Source organism: Zonotrichia albicollis, chromosome 8, assembly GCF_047830755.1.
Source record: "Zonotrichia albicollis isolate bZonAlb1 chromosome 8, bZonAlb1.hap1, whole genome shotgun sequence".
NCBI classification, from domain to species: domain Eukaryota; kingdom Metazoa; phylum Chordata; class Aves; order Passeriformes; family Passerellidae; genus Zonotrichia; species Zonotrichia albicollis.
Genome location: NC_133826.1, coordinates 30,113,909 through 30,132,249, shown reverse-complemented (window position 1 = coordinate 30,132,249; position 18,341 = coordinate 30,113,909). Strand labels below are relative to the sequence as shown.

The 18,341-nt window shown below is 42.9% G+C and overlaps 1 protein-coding gene across 6 annotated transcripts in view; it reads right to left on the bottom strand.

Moving 5' to 3' along the window:
- The window catches only part of DNM3 (dynamin 3), a 170,327-nt gene that overhangs the window by 11,611 nt on the left and 140,375 nt on the right, over positions 1-18,341 (bottom strand). For all 6 annotated transcript variants that reach the window (XM_074546454.1, XM_074546455.1, XM_074546456.1 and 3 more), the window contains 3 exons: positions 12,684-12,848; positions 7,821-8,047; positions 5,562-5,795 (listed from right to left, as the gene is read on the bottom strand). In XM_074546454.1, coding sequence (XP_074402555.1) covers positions 5,562-5,795; positions 7,821-8,047; positions 12,684-12,848 — 626 coding nt within the window. The remainder of the gene's footprint in view (positions 1-5,561; positions 5,796-7,820; positions 8,048-12,683; positions 12,849-18,341) is intronic.

Genomic DNA, 18,341 nt, shown 5'->3' with positions numbered 1-18,341 from the left:
AACAAGTGATTCTTCAGATACTTTTGTTAATTGCCACAGCCCATCAGAAAATTCCTGGGCCACTGCAGATATGACCAGCCTGTCTCTGGCTGATGGAGGGAGATGCTGAGAGAGGTTAAGAGTCAGTGGCAGCAGATCTGGTCCCCAGGCTGAAATGTCTGGCATCCCATGAACTTTGTTTTCCTCAGTCTTCAGGAGACTCATCTGGGGGAGAGGAATATAAAGGAAGGCAGTAACAAAATCCTACTGCCAGTCTAAAAGAGAGCCATCCTTTTAGGGGCAGCAATCACTGAAGCTCCTGGGGCGGAGTGAAGACTCTCCTGTATCTCTCATGGCATTACAGCTCAGGCAGCTGAAGAATCAGTTCTGTGCAAATGCCATTCCAAATCTCTCATAAGATCAGCACTGAAGAATTACAATGAAACTGCCAGACTTGCTGGATTGTGACATTTTACATGTTTTTACAACCTGCTGGGACCTGCTTTCTGGCCAAGCCCTGCAATACTTATCCTCATGCAGAGTGCTCCTTCTTTCAGTGCTTCTGTTGTCTTTCTTCATTGCAGGGGGGTTGGGCTAGATGACCTTTAAAGGTTCCTTCCAAACCAAAGGATTCTGTGATTCTATTCTTTGATTCTGTCCCATGACCAGAGTGGCAAGATGAGCCCAGGTTTACACCTGGCAGTGGAGTCTGTGTTCCTTATGGGTGTCACAGCCACTGCCACCAGGCTGCTGCTAAGAAAGATTGCCAAATATTGCATTCTATGGCTTGAAAACTGTCTGAAAAACTCTAAAAGACCGAAATGCAAGGTGACAGATTTACAAAGGTGGCAGGGAAGGGATAATTTGGAAGGAAACCAAGACAAGATGGTGAGAAGGAAAGGAAGGAGTACATGGGGGAAAGAGACAAATGTACCAGGCAGGAAACCAAGTGAAAGGAGGAGGTGCAAGAGGAAGCAAACAGGATGGTCAAGAAAGGGACACAGAGGGAAAGGCTGAGAGAAAAAGGGAAAATAGTGAAAAAGGACCCAGTGGAGGAGGGGGAAATGCAGAGCTTCTTTCTAAGAGATAAGAGAAAATAAATGGAGTCTGCTGCTGCTCAAAGCAGCCAGCAGCAGAAGTAACATATTACTGGGTGGGCATTTCAACAAGAAATGGACATTAGACTGGTAACAAATTACACAGGGCTGTCTTCCCCCTGGGCAGAAATCACAGAAATAATAACTGATATTCTCCTAAGTCTTGTGATTTTGGGGTCCTTGGACAGGAAACATACTGGCTACAGAAGGGCAGTGTCCCCCCTGGGAGGGGCTCTGGCTTTGCCCATGGAGCTGTATATTCTTGACATGAGATGCAGAATTCAATTATTCTTTGGCTTTCTTTTCTCCTGAGGTTCAGCAGGAATTTGAATTCTGTCCATGTAACACTTTTGTCTCTTTGCTTGCATGAAACAATCCTAATTGCAGACTATACTTTTTGAATAGAACTTCTGCCAAAGATCCATTCAAAGAGGACACAGAGCTGTGCTCTCCTACTTGGCTGTTCAGATTAAGATCATCCAAGTCAGCATGCAAACACTCTAAGGTGGGCTCTCACTCATCCTGCCAGAAGAATTTGGTGCAATGACTATTTGATTACAATTTATATTCCATTAAAAAATACAGTAGTAAGCTTTTAAAGCTGCAAGGTCAAACTTTCAGGAGAAAGAAGATTCCCAGGCTCAGGCAGGATAACCCTTCTGGCCTTATATGCCTACGCACTCTGACAAATTTTATTCAGAGGATCATGTGCAATTTTTGCACAAAATCTCTTTATCATTCAATGCACAGGGTTAGACATTTCATTAAATCTTTTCAAAGAACTCTAATCCATGAAAATCCATCAGAGAAAACTTTGTGAATGGTTGATATTTGGTAACCAAAGAGTTGAGTGGGAGCCTGTGGGCTGGGAGATGTCAGGCAGTAATGCTTTCTGCACTGCTCCTGACTTGGAAAATTTCTAACTGCAATTACTGTCAGGTAAAAGTACCTTTTCCTGCCAGTTTGGCAGAAATATGGAATGGTGGCTTACAAGGTAGATTAGCTACCAATCCAGCAGCTGATGGAATTAGCCTTGGTGGCATAACAAAGGGGAGCCGCAGAGCTGCCACCAGCCCTTCCCTGCTGGCTGCCTGTGGGTGGAAGTAAATTGCAGGGACAGTGTGTGAGCAGCACAATGTGAATTTTCTCCCCACCACTTGCCTCACATGCACAGACTAGCCCCAGCCTGCCTGAGGGTGACACACGTGCTCCAGGGTTTCACCTCCTGTGGGGTCACCTTTGTCTCAGTGACAAAGTCAGGAACCATCCCCTGGTTCCAGACCAGGCTTTGTCAGGAAAGCCCTGGTGAATCCACAGTAGCAGCACACAGGGAGAAAAGGGCAGCACCCTTCCACCCCCACAAACGCCACAGGCTCTGCTGCCAAGAGAAGAAAACATTTCCAATCCAATTGTTTTCCTTGTGGCAAAGCTGAGATTCCCATTCAGGATATTTAAAAGCTAAAAATCAGGCATCCACAGTAGAACTTAAATTGGTCAAGATCAGGCTTTCCACACAGGCAGGCAAACACACATCAGGGTGAGCTGGAGTGCTTCTAGTGCCTGCCTAAAGCTGTCCTACCAAACCAAGCACACAGCTGCATTTTCTTTCAAAATACTACTGAAGCCTTTAAAGAGAGAGGGGGAATAATCCAGATTCTGGCAGTGGGGAATATTTCACAAATCATATATGCTTTGGCATCAAGCCCTTAAAGCCAGGGGCCTTTACTCACAGGCTTTGCTGGGAGAGATCCACCCACCTCAAGTGGGATTAATTAAAAGAGGCATGTATCATGCAAATAGTTTCTGTTTCCTTACAGAAATATTCAGAGCACATAACCCAAACCAGCTTTAGAATCAGAGCGAAGCAGGGAAGAAAATGATTTCCTGCTCTCCTAACTCTTTTCCTTTCCCTGTACATTAAGGGAGGAACAGTGAGAGAATGCTGAGAGCTCACCATTTCCGTACAGTTCCTTTGATAAATCCTAATAAAGTAGAAGAAAAAAAAATGTGTTTTCAAAGATGGGCTCTATCTCACGGTAAGGTGCCAAATTTTCCACATCAAACATGTACTGATCTGCTCATTGGACAAGGACAGTCCAAGTCTCACCCCTGAAAATGATCTTTTTATCTTAAGGCAGAACAGGAGAAAATGGAAACTCTGTATTTCTTCAGCATGTCAGATTTTCAGCTCCATGTCTCAGGGACAGGGGCTGCAACAGAAAGCTCCTTTGGAAAGGGAGATAAACTTTAAAAATACTACTTTCTTCTCAGGAAGTTAAACTATTTCCCTAGATAAGAGAGATCCCAACACTTCAAGGAATCCCTGCAGAAAATGGTGGTGGAACAGTCAGAGCACAGCGCCCAGTTCAAAAATAAGTCACAGAAAAAGCTCAAGTTTCCACAAGAACTCTTCCTCAAAACTCTTTTTTTTCCCCCTTTTAATATCTCAGACCCATTTTCTGAGTCAATTTCCTATGATCCTGCAAAGGCTGTTATTAAAACCAGACCAAGCGTAGCTGAAATTCCAGGGCTCCAAAGAAACATTGAATAGGCGTAGGAGCTGGCCACACTGTCCCCCTCAGGTGATTTCCCTGCAGCCCCTGCCCTGGGATTTCCTCCCTCTCACTTTAGTCAGCAGAAGAAACCTGAAGTTTCAGCAGAATAGCAAACCCTTCCTTCATTTTTTAGCACTTGAGTTTTTTTTCTGTCTGAGGCTTTCATAGCTCTAAAAGACAGAACTAGGATCTAGTCCAGAAGATGTGTATTGCAGATTATTTTTTGCCACAAAAATGTCAGGCAGTCTCACATTCAGTTCTGTATCCAGCTACAATTTGAAAATCACTGACCTCCTTTATCCACCACTGCTTTTCATGCCACCAGTGGCGGTCCCGAGCGGAGGCGTTCCCAGGCTGCTTACCCAAGTGTCTTTTGCGTGCTAGAAAATTCCTTCCTGGTCTCCATCCCACCTAGCCCTCTGGCATGAAGGACAACATCAGCAGACATGCTCTTGGCAAGGCACCCTGGGAAAGCAGCAGGCATGCACAGCCAGGGCAGGCAGGGGAGGGAGACGTGCTGCCGTGCAGGGCAGGGGATGGGAGCCATGGTTCTCTCGGGTGGCACAGCTGGCACAGCTGCACCTCAGCCCTGCACCCCTCTGAGGTGGCCTCTGATGGCACAGAGCAAGCAGCAGGGCCAGCACCCTTTGGCTCAGCCCCAGGCTCTCCCAGCAAGGGGATGGTCCTTGGGTTCTTCCCTTCCAGTTTTGAAAGGCAATTCCAGATTTCTCCCCCCCTTTTCTACCCCTACAGGATATGCACTGAGGTGAAAGAGTGTTTCATGGCTGGGCATCGATGCAACAACGCCCTTTTCATAGCAAATGTATAAAAATACTTCATCCCTTTGATATTTATGCTTTCTATTATAAAGGGTAATTATATTAGAAACACTGAGCCTCAAATTTAAGTTACTGACAACTATGACAGATCTCACCTATTTAAAAGAAAATTCTTCTCCAAAGCTACTCTTCTCAATTACCGTTTTCAAAATTGAAAATGTGCACATTTTATTTTGGTTCCTATTTAGCTGGCTCTTTTTTTTTCCCAAACTGTGAGTACTTTCAATGTAACAGCTAATTTATCATAAATTGAGAAACCCCTTTGTTGCAACATTGCCTTATCTGCCCATGCCTCTCATAATTTAGAAAGTTAATGAATCCCTCAGAATCAGAGATTTTAATATATATATATAAGTGATTAAGTGTATTACATCATTGTGAAAATAAACATTAAGGACATTCTATTCATATAACAAATAAAAAAAGCAGTCAGTGCCATAGAAAATTATACAATATGCAAAGCTACTTTAAAAGGTCCTGATAAATGCAAAGCTCTGAGAAGGAAAGGAAATAATGCACTGAAGATAATCTTGTTCCTTAACTAATTGCTTGGTACCATATGAGGCACCCTGTAAGACAACCAGGGACTGTTTCCAACTGGCTGGAAATTGCTGGCTTTGCAGGACAAGAATCAGACTCCTACCAGTTTGTTCCACTGGTTCTACAAGAACTGCTCTTGTTCTCTCTCCCAGGAGAGCCCCTGCTTCCTCTGGTGAGGGTTCAGAAGGGCACAAGTGAGGAGCTGTATCCCTGCCCCTCTCCTCCTGGGGCTAGGTGACCTCCCTCTCTCTCTCTGGTTCCCTTATGAGGTACAACACAACCAGAACTGGGGTCCTTATTGCAAACAAATCAGGGTCTTCCAACTGACTGACCAGAATTTTTTAAAATGAAAAAATCTTCCTATCTTTTCAAACAGGTTACGTACTAAGAAGTGCTTCCATCAAACCCTTCAGACTGCAGGGAATGCCCAGCTGTGCTTTGCTACAAGCAGCAGCAGCGCTCGCGTCCCACCCAGGGAGCAGTGCAGGGTTTGTCTGTGTGGTGCCAGGGGAGAGAACCACGGCACACCCCCAGGAACACCAAGCTCTTACCTTGGCACGCTGGGAGGAGCCCGGCTGGGCCGAGAGGGAACCTGGGGGGGCCCTCCGTGGCCCTCGGCGCTGGGGAACGGAGGCAGAGCTCCCGGGCGGAACGGCACCGGGGGCGCCCCCGACTGCGGGCCTGGAGAGGGGATGGCGGGAGCGGGTCCTCGGCCAGATAAGGGTCTGCTGGGGGGATTGTTCAGGGTAGGTCTCCTCGGAGTTGAAGGACTTGGAGGAGGTGATCTGGAGAAATATCAGAGATTTTAAAAGTTCAGTAAGGTGGGGGTGCACGTTTTGGGTTTTCTTTGATGTATTGTATTTTGCTTTAAACAAAAGTTAAAACTTATGACAGATGGTTTTTATTGGCATTTTCCTTTGCTGTCAGTGTCAGAAGATCACATACAATTAAGACTCATGTGTTTCCCACTGACAGCATACAAGCAAAAAGGTGAATAAAATGAATTTTATTATTCAAGTCCTAATAATGTTTTGTTAAGTGGAATTTCTAGGACATGGAGCCTGACATGCTGAATTATTATAACAGCTTGCAAAAGGAGGCCAAGTGGATACAAAACTGGGGTGACAGAAGCAGCTGCTATTTGAAGCATCAGAGAAGCTGTTAAGTCCACTGGATGGTCTTCTGCAAGGAAAATATCCTGTCTGGTGCTCACATAAACATACCCACAGAATAGGTGGGTATGTTTATATATATAAACACATTCTCATATTATATATGGGAATATTCCCATCTTATATATGGGAAAATGTTTTGATTTTCCTCACAGATGTCATTAACACCTGGAGGAGCATCTTCCCAAAAAGATAGGCAGGGAGGGAGCTCCTGATCTTGTTGGAACTCTGGTTACTGAGAATTTGAGACTTTCTGTGCTGACAGGCAATGACCCCCAGGAGAACACTGCATTGACCTGAGGCTGTGGAGAAGCTTCCAAAATGGAATGACAGAACTGGGATTGTGGGTATGGAGTTTGAATACAAGTGTGCAATATCACATGGTGGAAAACTTAGAGTTTAAAGTTTTAGAATATAGTAATATATATAAGACAAGATAGAAGTTTAAAGACAGAATCTAGTCCTTCTTCATAAGTTTGAATAGTATTGTAAAATTAAATTTAAAAATCCACATTACAGGCCATGACTAGTTAGTTATTAAGTTCAAAGTAAAAATAATTTGTGTACCTTCTTAATTAGACAGTTTACCCTTAAAAAGCCTTGTAGAAAAAGAAATACAACTCCATTTTTAGTTTGTTAGAGTGAAGCGCTGTAGAACTCCCAGTTTATAAAACTGTGATGGAGATAAAAACTAATAAACATCCAAACATAAAATACCATTTCACACATTTAATCCCAACCCTAAATAAAAAAAACCAAAAAAACAAAGACAGTAGCAGTGCCCTAGACAATCAGGCTGGCCACTGTGGCATTTACATTTTTTGAACATGATTTCTTCACCTAGGGTTTTTCTCCTGCGAAGCTGAAAGGCAGTGAGAGGCTTCAGAGAAAAAAAAACCAATGCTTATCTCATTTGGGTTTTTTGTGTTGTGCTTATGCAGAATGTGTTTGGAGATTGTGTATTTAAGGCGATTGCTTGATTGGACACTGGTGTGAATTGTTTTGACTCATTGGCCAATTAGGGCCAAGCTGTGTCGGGACTCTGAAAAGAGTAACAAGTTTTTATTATTTTTTTAGCATTTAGTAAGGATTTTTTTCTGTATTTTTTAATATAGTATAGTGTCAGGACCCAGGACATTCCTCTGGCTGCCCTGGGTGATTCCAGACCCTGGCAAGGAGCTCAGAGACCTTGGCACAGAGTCACAAACACCTGTGCCTTTGATTTTAGCCCATGGAAACAATTACCAACTTTGTGTGAGGAGTTACAAGCCACAAGAGTTTGAGTAGAATGATGGTTAATTTGTCACAGGGTGAAAAAGTAGAATTTTGGGGATTTAGAATGGGGGTTCAAGGGGCAAGATGGAGGAATCTGGGCATGTCCTGTCCTTCTTGCCCTGCATCTTCTGCTGTGATGGTGATAGGTTTAGAGTAGAGACAGAGTGTCTAATAGGTGATAGGTATTGGAAAATTATTGTAAATGAAGTACATGTAGTTTTTAGTATAAAAAGTTAACACCACCCCAAGGGCTGTGCTGGACAGATCTCAGCAGGTTCAGAGAAAGAATGGAACAGAGCACAGTGCCTGTGCCGGGTGCCATGGCAGTGCACTGGGAGGCTGTGGGGCTGTGGGGCTGCTCACCTGCGTGCCTGCTGGAGCCAGGAGTCATCCACAGGCGGGGGAGCAGGGGTGGACACGGTGCTGGTGCTGATGTCCCCGATGATGGCCAGCGCCTCCTGCAGCGCCTGGTACATGCGCAGGGTCTCGTCCCGCCGCTGCGCCTGCTCCGCCGACTCCTCCATCAGAGTGTTCTGGTCCTCAGAGGAATACAGGTGAGCCAGCAGCTCTGCGTTGATAAATTCTTTTACCTGTTTCATCAGTGGGGAAAATGCGTATTTTATGATTGGCTTTTGGCAAATATTCAAATGAATATTATATGTGTTATGTTAGAAAGCTATGCTGTATTAATTTTCTTAAGTAGTGTGTTAAATATAGTTTTAGGTTATAACATAAGGTTAAAATAGAAACTATGCTATGTAAGATACTTTTTTTAAAGAAAGGACTCGCACTGAGATAGCAGCCACAGGACACCTGAATCTTTCAGAGAAAGGGAATTTATTGCTGCATTATCAGAAGAAATGAACTTCCCACCTCGAAGGCACCATCAGGATTCAGAAGAAGAAGCTGACACTGCCCAGACAGAATCCTGTGTTTGAATGGAATTTATGCATCATGGATGAGGTGTATGAATATGCAACAGGCTGTTGTTTTTAAGGGTTAATCCTCTGTTAACATGGGTCCTTTTTCGGGCTTATTTTGCCCAGAAAGAGGTACCTGGACTGTCTGTAACTCTTTGTTTTTATTGTCTCATATTGTCCTCATCCAAATTGTCCAAATTTTTATTACTCAAATTGTATTACTATTTTTATAACCATTTTATTACTATTAAACTTCTAAAATTTTAAAAACAAGTGATAGGCATTTTTCACAATCAGACAGAAAAGAAAATAATCCAGACCACCATAGAAATAAACAAAAGTCTCTATGGAAAATACAATGCTGAACAAATACAGGGGAGAGCAGCGGAAGCAGGAGATTGAATCACTTTCTCTTACTACCTTACACCAGCTCTGGTGCAATTCTGCATCTCTGAGGTGACACCTCTGCTTACCCTTAATTTCCCAACAGCTCCCAGGAGCCAGCTGCCATTTTGGGCCATTTCTAAAGGACTGACTGGGAAGTAAATGGCAGTACAATCAGATATAAATTCCCCCGGGAATGGGAATTTTCAGGCTTTATGATATACCTGTTAATTACTTTCTTAGCAACAATTTACCATACTGTAGACAGCATCCTTCATTTCCAGCAGGTCTGTCAGATTCTGAATAACCCATCCACACACATTCAAACTGCTGAAGGGAGAAGTCTCCAAGTAATCTAATTTACTGTATTGATTTCCTGCTATGCCTGCCCTGGTTATGGAAACCTGGGCCACATTAAAAGACATAAAAAGCTAGAGGTACTCTGATTAAATAAGAATGTGGTAAATAGACCAACTGCTGACCTACTAAATCCTTGCATTTGAGACTTGTTGCTCTTCTGATCTATTTCTCATCTGGTGCTTTGCTCCATAAAGCTTTTTTGAGCTGGAGATAGTGATGATAATACATTCCCAGGATTCTGATTACATAAACCTGAGCTCCATTTGCTCATGGGTTTGTGCTACTTTTGTGATTGAAAGGCTGAGAGTGAGACTGAGGCGATGTTTGTGTTTAGACAAGGTCAGGGAGAGCAGTGAGCCAGCACAGCCAAGGGACCCTTTCTGGTCACCAGCAACGAGCAGGCAGCCAGGACAGAGCTCAGAGGGAAACAAAACCACATTGCCTGGGCTTGGCTGTCATTTCCCATTCACGTATGACAGGAGATGCACAAATTCTTAGCAAAGCCTGCAACATTTTTCCATGAGTTTCATGCTGTTTTCCAGTAGATGGTACTGATCAAGAGCCAGAGTACACTACTTTCCCTGTGATTGCCAAAAACTCCACATTAAAAACAGATATCACAGTTAAACAGCATCACATTCTGCTCGATGAAATGAGCATTTTAATGGCATCACTTCAAAAAAAGAAGTCCTAAAATTAGATTAAGGCCAGAGCTGATTGTAAAGGCATTGTTAAACCACAAATATCTGTTTGAAAAAAATCAGCCTGTGACAATTATCATGAGAGGTCCCTGTCTCTCACTGGCAGAGGATTTGAGTAACTCCCTCCTCTGGAAAGGGAAGACTGCTGTGTTTAGGATGGATCTTGGATCAGCCTCCTGCCCTCCTGTGCTGTGCTAGACAGAGGAAGATCTCCCACCAGAGCCACTTTCTCCAGCTTGGAAATGGAGGGAAAAGTGATGCTTACTCATGTTTGCTCCTTTCTGGAAAGCAGGCTCACAAGAATGGTTTAAAACATTTTCCTTCACAGACATCAGGCCTGCAGTCAAAGCTGAACCATAGCAAACATCCAAATGCCAGTGCCCTAAATCTGCCCTGGCACCCTGAAATGGGGCAAGGTGGGCTTGGAACCTCCTCAGGGGGAAGACAACACATGGCACTGCCTCAAATGCAAACACAACCCATTCCTTGAGCAGTCTGGCAGCACCAAGTCCTCTGGAGTTTTCCTCCTCAGCTGAGATCAGTGTCAGCACTGTTTATGGAGCATACACTGACTGCTCTTAAGACCACCCCTCTTGTATAATCCAGGATACCAAGGCACCATGAAATACAAACTTGTGTGTGTGTTTTTTGTTTGGGCATGTTTGAATTGGTAATGGTAACTCAATGCAGTTCTGTGTGGTAAATGTATTTTCTTTTAAGGTAATCAACATCCACCCTAGGGGAAGAACAAGGGATGCACTTGGAACACAACAATGTAGGCTTAGGCCCCAAAATATGCTCAGGGACAGCATGTAATTATTTTCTGTACACTGAGTTTGAATCTGATACTTTCCTTGAATTCTAAATACTTGTTTATGGGCCCACAAAGTGGAAAGGAAGTTCTAGGAAAACTTGGGAGGTTGCAATTGTCATGGAAACAAATTCCTTGGGATCGATTTGTTTCCAGAGTTTTGGAGGCAACATGATGGAGCAGCAGAAAATACAGAATATGTTGATTAAGGGGGAGGGAAAGTGTTTTCATTTAACTCCTGGTAGATGGGTTGCACTTATGAATACTCCAAGGAACACACACAACTTCACAGGACCCACCTTCCATCACAGCTCCACTCCTTTCCAGATCTTTGCACAACCTTTTGGCAAGGCTCAGCACTCTTGATTCAACCATTTCTTTCTCTTTTCAGTAGCCCTGATTTTTAAAAATTGCTATTTTACCAATTGTTTTCAATATGCTATTTTACTGCCTATGCTGCACAGAAAGAAATACACTAATGCTTCTATGTCACTTTTCACAGTTCTTTAAAATGTTTGGATTTTTTGCCACAAATTTAAACCCTAGGATGGAGGTGTAAGCCTCAGCTCACTAGGAAGCCCAAATGCAGCTTGGGACGATGAGGTCAGCTGAAACCTTGGTGATATTTTAAGTGTGTGGTTTCTGTGTGCCAGCCTGGCAGGCTTTATCAGTGTCACCAACAGCTGATGAGACTGAAAGCACAAAATCTCACAGCAATCTACTTCTGAGAGAGAAGCACACACTTCAGAGACCCCTAAACAATTCCAGATGAGGAGGTGAGTGGCAGAAAATTTAATGTAAGCTTTCAAAAGCAACTGCTCACTGAGCTCTGCTGTTTATGAAATGAAAGCTAAACCCCAGCCTTTCCAAGGGCACTGGAGATAGGCTAAGTCAAAGCAGAGAGCTGCTAGCAATGATCTAGAAAGAGCAGTGAGGACACACACTCAACTTCTGAAGTCTAGAGCAGGGCTGATTTCCAGGAAAAAAAGGCTGTTCCATTGTTCCCATGTTTTTTTGTAAAAACTCACCCATGACTAGAGCATTACTTACATTCTGACTCCCCTAAACCTGAAGAAGTTTAATGAACAATCTCTTGCCCTCATGCAAAAATTCTGTTTGTATTAAATGTACAAGGAAATCCCACTGAAATTTCCTGTCCAACCACCTAACTCTTAAGTGCAACACAAATTCCACAGGGCTAATGAAATCCATCAGATGAAGGCTAGAGGTGGCTCTGAGTCAAGAGTAAATGCTACCTTCTAATCACATTTGCCTCCCAGCATATTGCACTGCTAAAGGCTGCCTGGTTTGATGACCTCTCAGAGCTAGCAGGGGCTCTGGGTCCCATCAGTAATTTGTATGGCAGCAGTGGCACTAATATTAAGCTCAGTTTTCAACAAGGTCCATTCAGAACTCTGCCAGGATGTGAAGACTGAGCTCCCACTGCAGTGGAAAAACAATGGTATCTCAAAGCTGGTTTTAACCAAATAATCTTCAGATCTAAGAAAGACACACACAATAAATCAACCAACCACATCTGCTTATCTAAACAACAGTGTCCAAAGCTTCCAGATTTATTCCTTGGAAATGGTAACCTGAAAATATAAAGAAACCCAAACAAAATAAGAAGTGCTTTATGAACCCTGACAAAGGCCAGCAGATGGAAAATCAAGGAGGCACAACTCTGCTCTACTGCTCTCACAGGCTGCCCACACCAAGCTCCCAGTTCCTCTTCCTCTTATATCAAAAGCAAGACATCTAATAAAAACCAAAACAAAATCATCCCCACCTTGAGTTACCTTTAAATAATAACTTGTGTTCTGGTTAAGATGTAAATGAATTCTTTAGGATTTTGGGATAAGCACTCAAGGCAGCGTGCCACCCTTTGAGAAGACTGCAGAACTTCAAGTACTATGGAATATTGGAATATTTTCTCCATGAGTGTAACATTAATTCTTCTCTTACTAGCTGCTGTGTTCCAGAGGGGTGTTTGAGAGTGAGAGATCTGACAGACACATTGAACTGATTTAGAACTCTGCTTGCTACTTACATTATTGATCATGAGGTGCATGATTGTTTTCGGGATCAGATCTCGGATACATTTGTTAATAATGGACATGTAGGAGTCCACAAGATTTCGAATTGTCTCCACCTGTCTTTCCAGCTGGGGGTCCATTGAAAAATTATCTGCTTGGCCATTTTCTTCAGTTTCAGTCTGCAAAGCAGAAAAAAAAGTCTTTCAGATTGAAGTAAACTTGAAACATACTGGGGGAAAAACCCCTGGACTTACACTGTATAATCCAGCAACATAATTCATACAAAGACTATCCACAGGTTAAAATATGAAGTCTTGGCTTGTTTAACATTAGAGTTCAGCATCATGAAATTTGGACCTTTAAAGTTTAATGCCAAATGAGACTTTTTGCACAAAGCACATGTATGTATTTCCACACAAATTTGTAACTTTATGTTAAAGAAAGATTTTGGACAATGATGCACGGTGGTAAATGTCACACCAAGAAATTATTTCAGATCACTTACTGCAATACATATTATCAAATCTTTTACCATTCACATTCAGCCAGCTGGATCCATGCAAGAAATCAGCATCATAAGTCTGGATCTTTAATTTTACCCTTCTGTGGGTTAAACCCACCTTTGTTATTTAAAGCTGACTTATTTGTGACAAATTTTGCAGTTCAGTCTCCAACTTGTTAGATGTGAATAGCACCTATATAAACAAAGGGATTATAAAAGATAACAGCAAAAGCAGCATTGCTTCCAATGCTCAAGGCTGGGTTATATATTTGTGGTCTCTTTTTCACTGCATAGAAAAAAAACTTCTTTGTATGCAAACAGCTGACCTAATTAAATACCAGGAACTTTAACTGGAAGCTCAAAGGCCTATACTTTGCCTCAGTCTGGCCTGTATAAATATAGGAAAACCTAAACGAAAATAGTAACCTTTTGGTGAAAATCAAATTGCTGTCTGAGGCTTGCAGTTGCCAAAAGAATGGAATTTCTACTCAGAGAGTACAAAGAACAACATTCCCCAAAGTCTGATATCAAACTTCTCCCTGAAAACAAGTGCCAGAGCATTAATAGCACGAACTGTAAAATCTAAATCTGAGTACCTGAGTATGCTTCTGTGGGTACCCAGAAGCATAAAATCATAGAAGCACAAAGTGCTTTTGGTTTTGACTTCAGCCAAAGTGCTCCAGCCTTGCAGCTCATGTTGTTCCAAGCCCCCTTGCAGGCAGGGACACCTCCCACCACAGCAGTGCCCCATCCAGCCTGGCCTTGGACATCAGGAACACAAAGATACACAAAGCACTGGCAAAAACTGAAGAAGCCAACAAGGAGAATGAGTTGTGTATCAGCCACAGCCCTGCCAGCACAGCTCCATTTACAACAGAGCTTTTAGCTAAAATTGGCACATGGCTGGTGCTTTAAACATTTCTGGAGCAGCTGAGATCAGTATCAAAGCCACCAGTAAAAGGCCATTAGTGCTAAATATGCAAACATGTCACCAAAGAGGCTTCTCCCTGCAGAAAACTGGGCCAAGAAGGGATTCCTGGTTTCATGTCCTGGTGCAGGCTCTGCTTCTGCTCACACAGCATTGCCAGGTAGAGCACTTGGAACCTTTTCAGCTACAGCTTGGTCAGTACAGGCTAAATGAAATGGAATGTTTGTGATGTGTTAAGTTCTAGTTTTGTTAAGAAATAAGACCCAATGTATCATTTAGAAACAAAACTGAGTGTTTGTAAAAGAACTTTCAAAAGTATGGGTGAATTACTGGGAAAGCAGCTGATCTTTGAAAACAATTAGCTGTGCTTCCTAAAAATCCTATGACTGGAGGACACTGAAGGGGCTCTTGATGAAAACAGAGTAATGCTGTAACATTGGTAGACACCACCTTAAAAACCTTAATCTTTTTGTTAATAAACTGCATGTAGCCAAAAGTCACAATGCAAAGACCATTTTCCTTAGCCTCCGTGTCTAAAGAAAAACTAATGGTAATTTTCCCTGTGAAATACCAAAGAAATAAAAAAATCATACGTCTCTCATATATCTGCACATTTTAGCCAAGTAACTACACACCAAAATGCCCCCTTCCCTGTTTCCCTGCATTTGACATCTATTCTCTTTCTTTTCTTCTTTGCTGCCTATATAAAGTGCAGTTTGTTCATGTAATTTTTTTTCCTTTTATTTTTTTTTTTTAGTCTTTAAATTACAGATTGCAATAAGATTCCTAACTGGCCAAGCAGCAAAGTGACAGATGTTTATCATTATCCTCATCAAGAGAATGTAAAGTAAAAATAGTAATTTGTCTCTGATCTTTCAGGCAAAGGGTAATAGTCTCTTGTTTGAAACTGTAACAGAGCTGACTTCATACTGTTGATTTATTTTCTCTGAAATCAAAAAAGATCAATCTTTCATGACTTTACAGTAATTTATTATGAAAGCTTCTGGCCATAGTATTCCTAATGATTTGATGTCTCAACTGAAGGCTTTTCATGCCAGAAACCATCTTGTTTGCATGGCATCATGCAGATGGAAATCTGCTTCCAGCAGGTTTCTGTGCCCTCCAGGACCCCTCCAAGCATTAGAAACCTTTCTGTGCTCAGCTGCCTCAGCTCTGTGCCAACAGCAGCAACCAGAAATGGGGGTGCCTGGCAAGGCTGGGCATCCCAGGTGACAGAGATGCCACCTCCAGGCCATTGTTTCACAGCAGTTCTGTGAGCCTCACAGTGACCCCACCTTCAGTGCAGGGCACCCCTCAGCCCCTGTCCCTGTTTCTTACAGCATGGCTCCTGCAGGGAAAGCCTGCTCAGGGAACAAACCCAGAGCGGAGCACAGAACAAACCCTGCCAGCCTCTGCCCACTGCCAGGCTGAGCAGGAAGGGAGAACAAAGAAGGTGCAAACAGCTTTCCATGACTCCTTTCCCAGCCAAGGCAGCCCAGTCCTTTCAGCTCCTCATCCCCAAGCCAGAACTCACCAAGTGTTCCAAGAGCAGTGTTAAGTGACAGCACATGAATCTGGACTAGGTTTTTAGTCAGTTGATTCTTGCTTAATGCTGCTATTAATTGTTGACAGGAATGGAATATTGCTACTTCAAAGGAATGCAAGTGCAATTACTTTGGGGAGTTCTGTAAACTTCCAACAAAGAAAGCTAAGGAAGAAGCTAGAGTGCTAAAAAACAGGTAAAGGGAATGAATTCATCTAGGAAAACTCTAAAGCAGAGTATGTGATGGAAACACACCAAGGCTACAAAGAAGCAACAGGTGAAAAAACCACAGATGAGGAGAAGGTAAGGTGGGAGCCAGGGGGTGTTTCCATGTACCCTTCCACACACCCCCAGACATCCTTTCCTTCTGCTCCCTGCACTTCAGACTGAAATATTGATCCCTTGCACTCTGCTGTGGTCTCACCTGTGTGAAGCTGCTCTGTGATCCCTGCAGGAGAAGGTGCTACTGAAACCCAAGGTACAGCTCTGCTGCTCTCCCACCTCCCTGCATCACACACCTTCTGTACTGGGAATGTGCTAAGGAATAACTCATGTGCCCTACAAGAGCAGACTAAAAACTGCCTGTGAAATCCAAACCACTGAAATTTGTGGGAATTTTACTGCTGGCTGCAGTGGGAAGAGGATTTCATCATTTCTACCAGAAAAGTTATTGATCTTCTGAAGATTGTGAGCTCTCTGCTGCAAGAGGAATGATTTAGTGTGGTACTGGGGATGCAGTGCAGTCCAAAACAAAGGAGTAATACCTCAGGATATCAGGGTAATTTTTCTGATTGTAGAAATTATAAGCAAGTTCAAGAATGTTCCAAGGAAACTTAATGAAAAGTGATTCCTTTTGAAATTCACAGCAAAACTGGGTAACACACTGAAAACAGTCCTGAGCTGGCCACACAGAGAGAGCAATACTTCTAATTTCCATGATTTCATTACATTCAGGGCAGCTGCCAGCATATTTAAGAATGTCTTGTATAACATTCCTGATGTCAGTTCTAAGAAGGAGCATTTGTCTGGCATTTTCATTAGAGCAGTGTATCAACCAATTTTCTGTAATCAAAAAGGCATTCTATTAACAGTGACCAGGAGGAAGCAGACTGGAAGGTGACTGACTCAAGGGTAAAAATCAGAGCAGCAGCAAAGCAGTGCTCTGTGCAGTACAAAATATGTCCATGGCTGCAGTAAGAAATTGCTCATTTCAAAGCTGCTTCCAGCTCTTTCATTTACAGTTCCAAGTTCACAACAGCAACAACCACCTGAGAATTAATTATTCCAGCCAGATTGCATTTATGTTTTAATTCACAGCTGCTGAAAATACATATAAAATCCATTTTATATATCCCTGTCCAAGTAAGTTTTTTCTTTAATGCACCAACACTCAGCACACTGCAGTTGTCCTAACCCCCCTGCTTTTCCCTAAATCTTTACAATTGATTCTCTCTTCATTGCAGTTAGATGTTGGATATATAATTTAGCCAAGATCCTCTCAGCTGTACATAGTGTGCCTTTTGCCAGAGGACTGCTGAAACCACATGATGGCTTCACACAGTGAGGTTTTCTTACTGGAAGGAACCACAAGTAAATGACAATACATTACTTTTGTGTATTTACAACAAAGCAAGCAGCAGAAAAAGAACACTTCCCAGGCAGCTTGGAAGCTGTCCTTTTCCCTCACAGAGGGTGACTTTGCCACTCTCTTCCATGCTTTCAGCATGTCCTGACTTTGTACTGCTGTTCCCTTTACTGAGCCACCCACAGGCTGCCCCTTTCAGCTGCTATGCCTTCATTAGCAGCCTGGAGCTGCTCTGAGCAGAGGTTGTGATCTGGCTTTCCCTCACACACAGCACCTCTCTCACTTCATAACCCCCACAAGAATGATACACCCTACTGCAGCTTGCTTCACAAGTGTTTCACTCCCTGGATTAGCTTAAATAATCATTTATTCCTGTTGTTGTCTGTGGCTACAGACATTGCCCAGGACAGACCAGGAGCTAAATCCTCCTGCTGAATGCACACACTGCTCCCCAGTATCTCCATGGCTTTAACCATCCCAAACATTCCCAATCTGGCAGGCTCTCTCCCTGGAGAGGAGAAGCTAATTTGAAACTGTGACACTGAGAAGAATGATGTATTACCAGAACTCCAAGAAATCTGGACTTACTTTCATCTCACAGGTTGATAACTAATCATGGCAAACCAATCCAACCTCCTTTTGGAGCAGGGATTTAGATCTTACAGGTATGGACACAGATATCACACACAATCTTTCTGCCACAATCTCAAGTGACATTTTCATTAGTGGAAGTGTGCTCTCCCTGCAGTTCATACTTGGATACTCATTGCCATAGAAAAGCTGTCAATGGCTCACGGGCAAGGTGGAGAACTGTACCAAGGGGACTTTCTATGGAATGGGGTTTATAATGTGCTTATTAAATGCTCAGGATGATGGGTCATAGCCTGGGTTTGTTACAGGTACAGATGAGAAAAAACTGGAAGGGAATGTGACCAAGTTGGATGACAGGACTGGAGTTCACAATGACCTAGAGAAACAGGTTCAAAATCTAGATGAGTTCATTCTGGATAGAAAGTATTTGATTTCACAGATTCTCCTGAGTTGGAAGGGACCCACAAGGATCATCCAACTCCTGGCCCTGCACAGGACACCCCAAGAACCCCACCATGGGGTT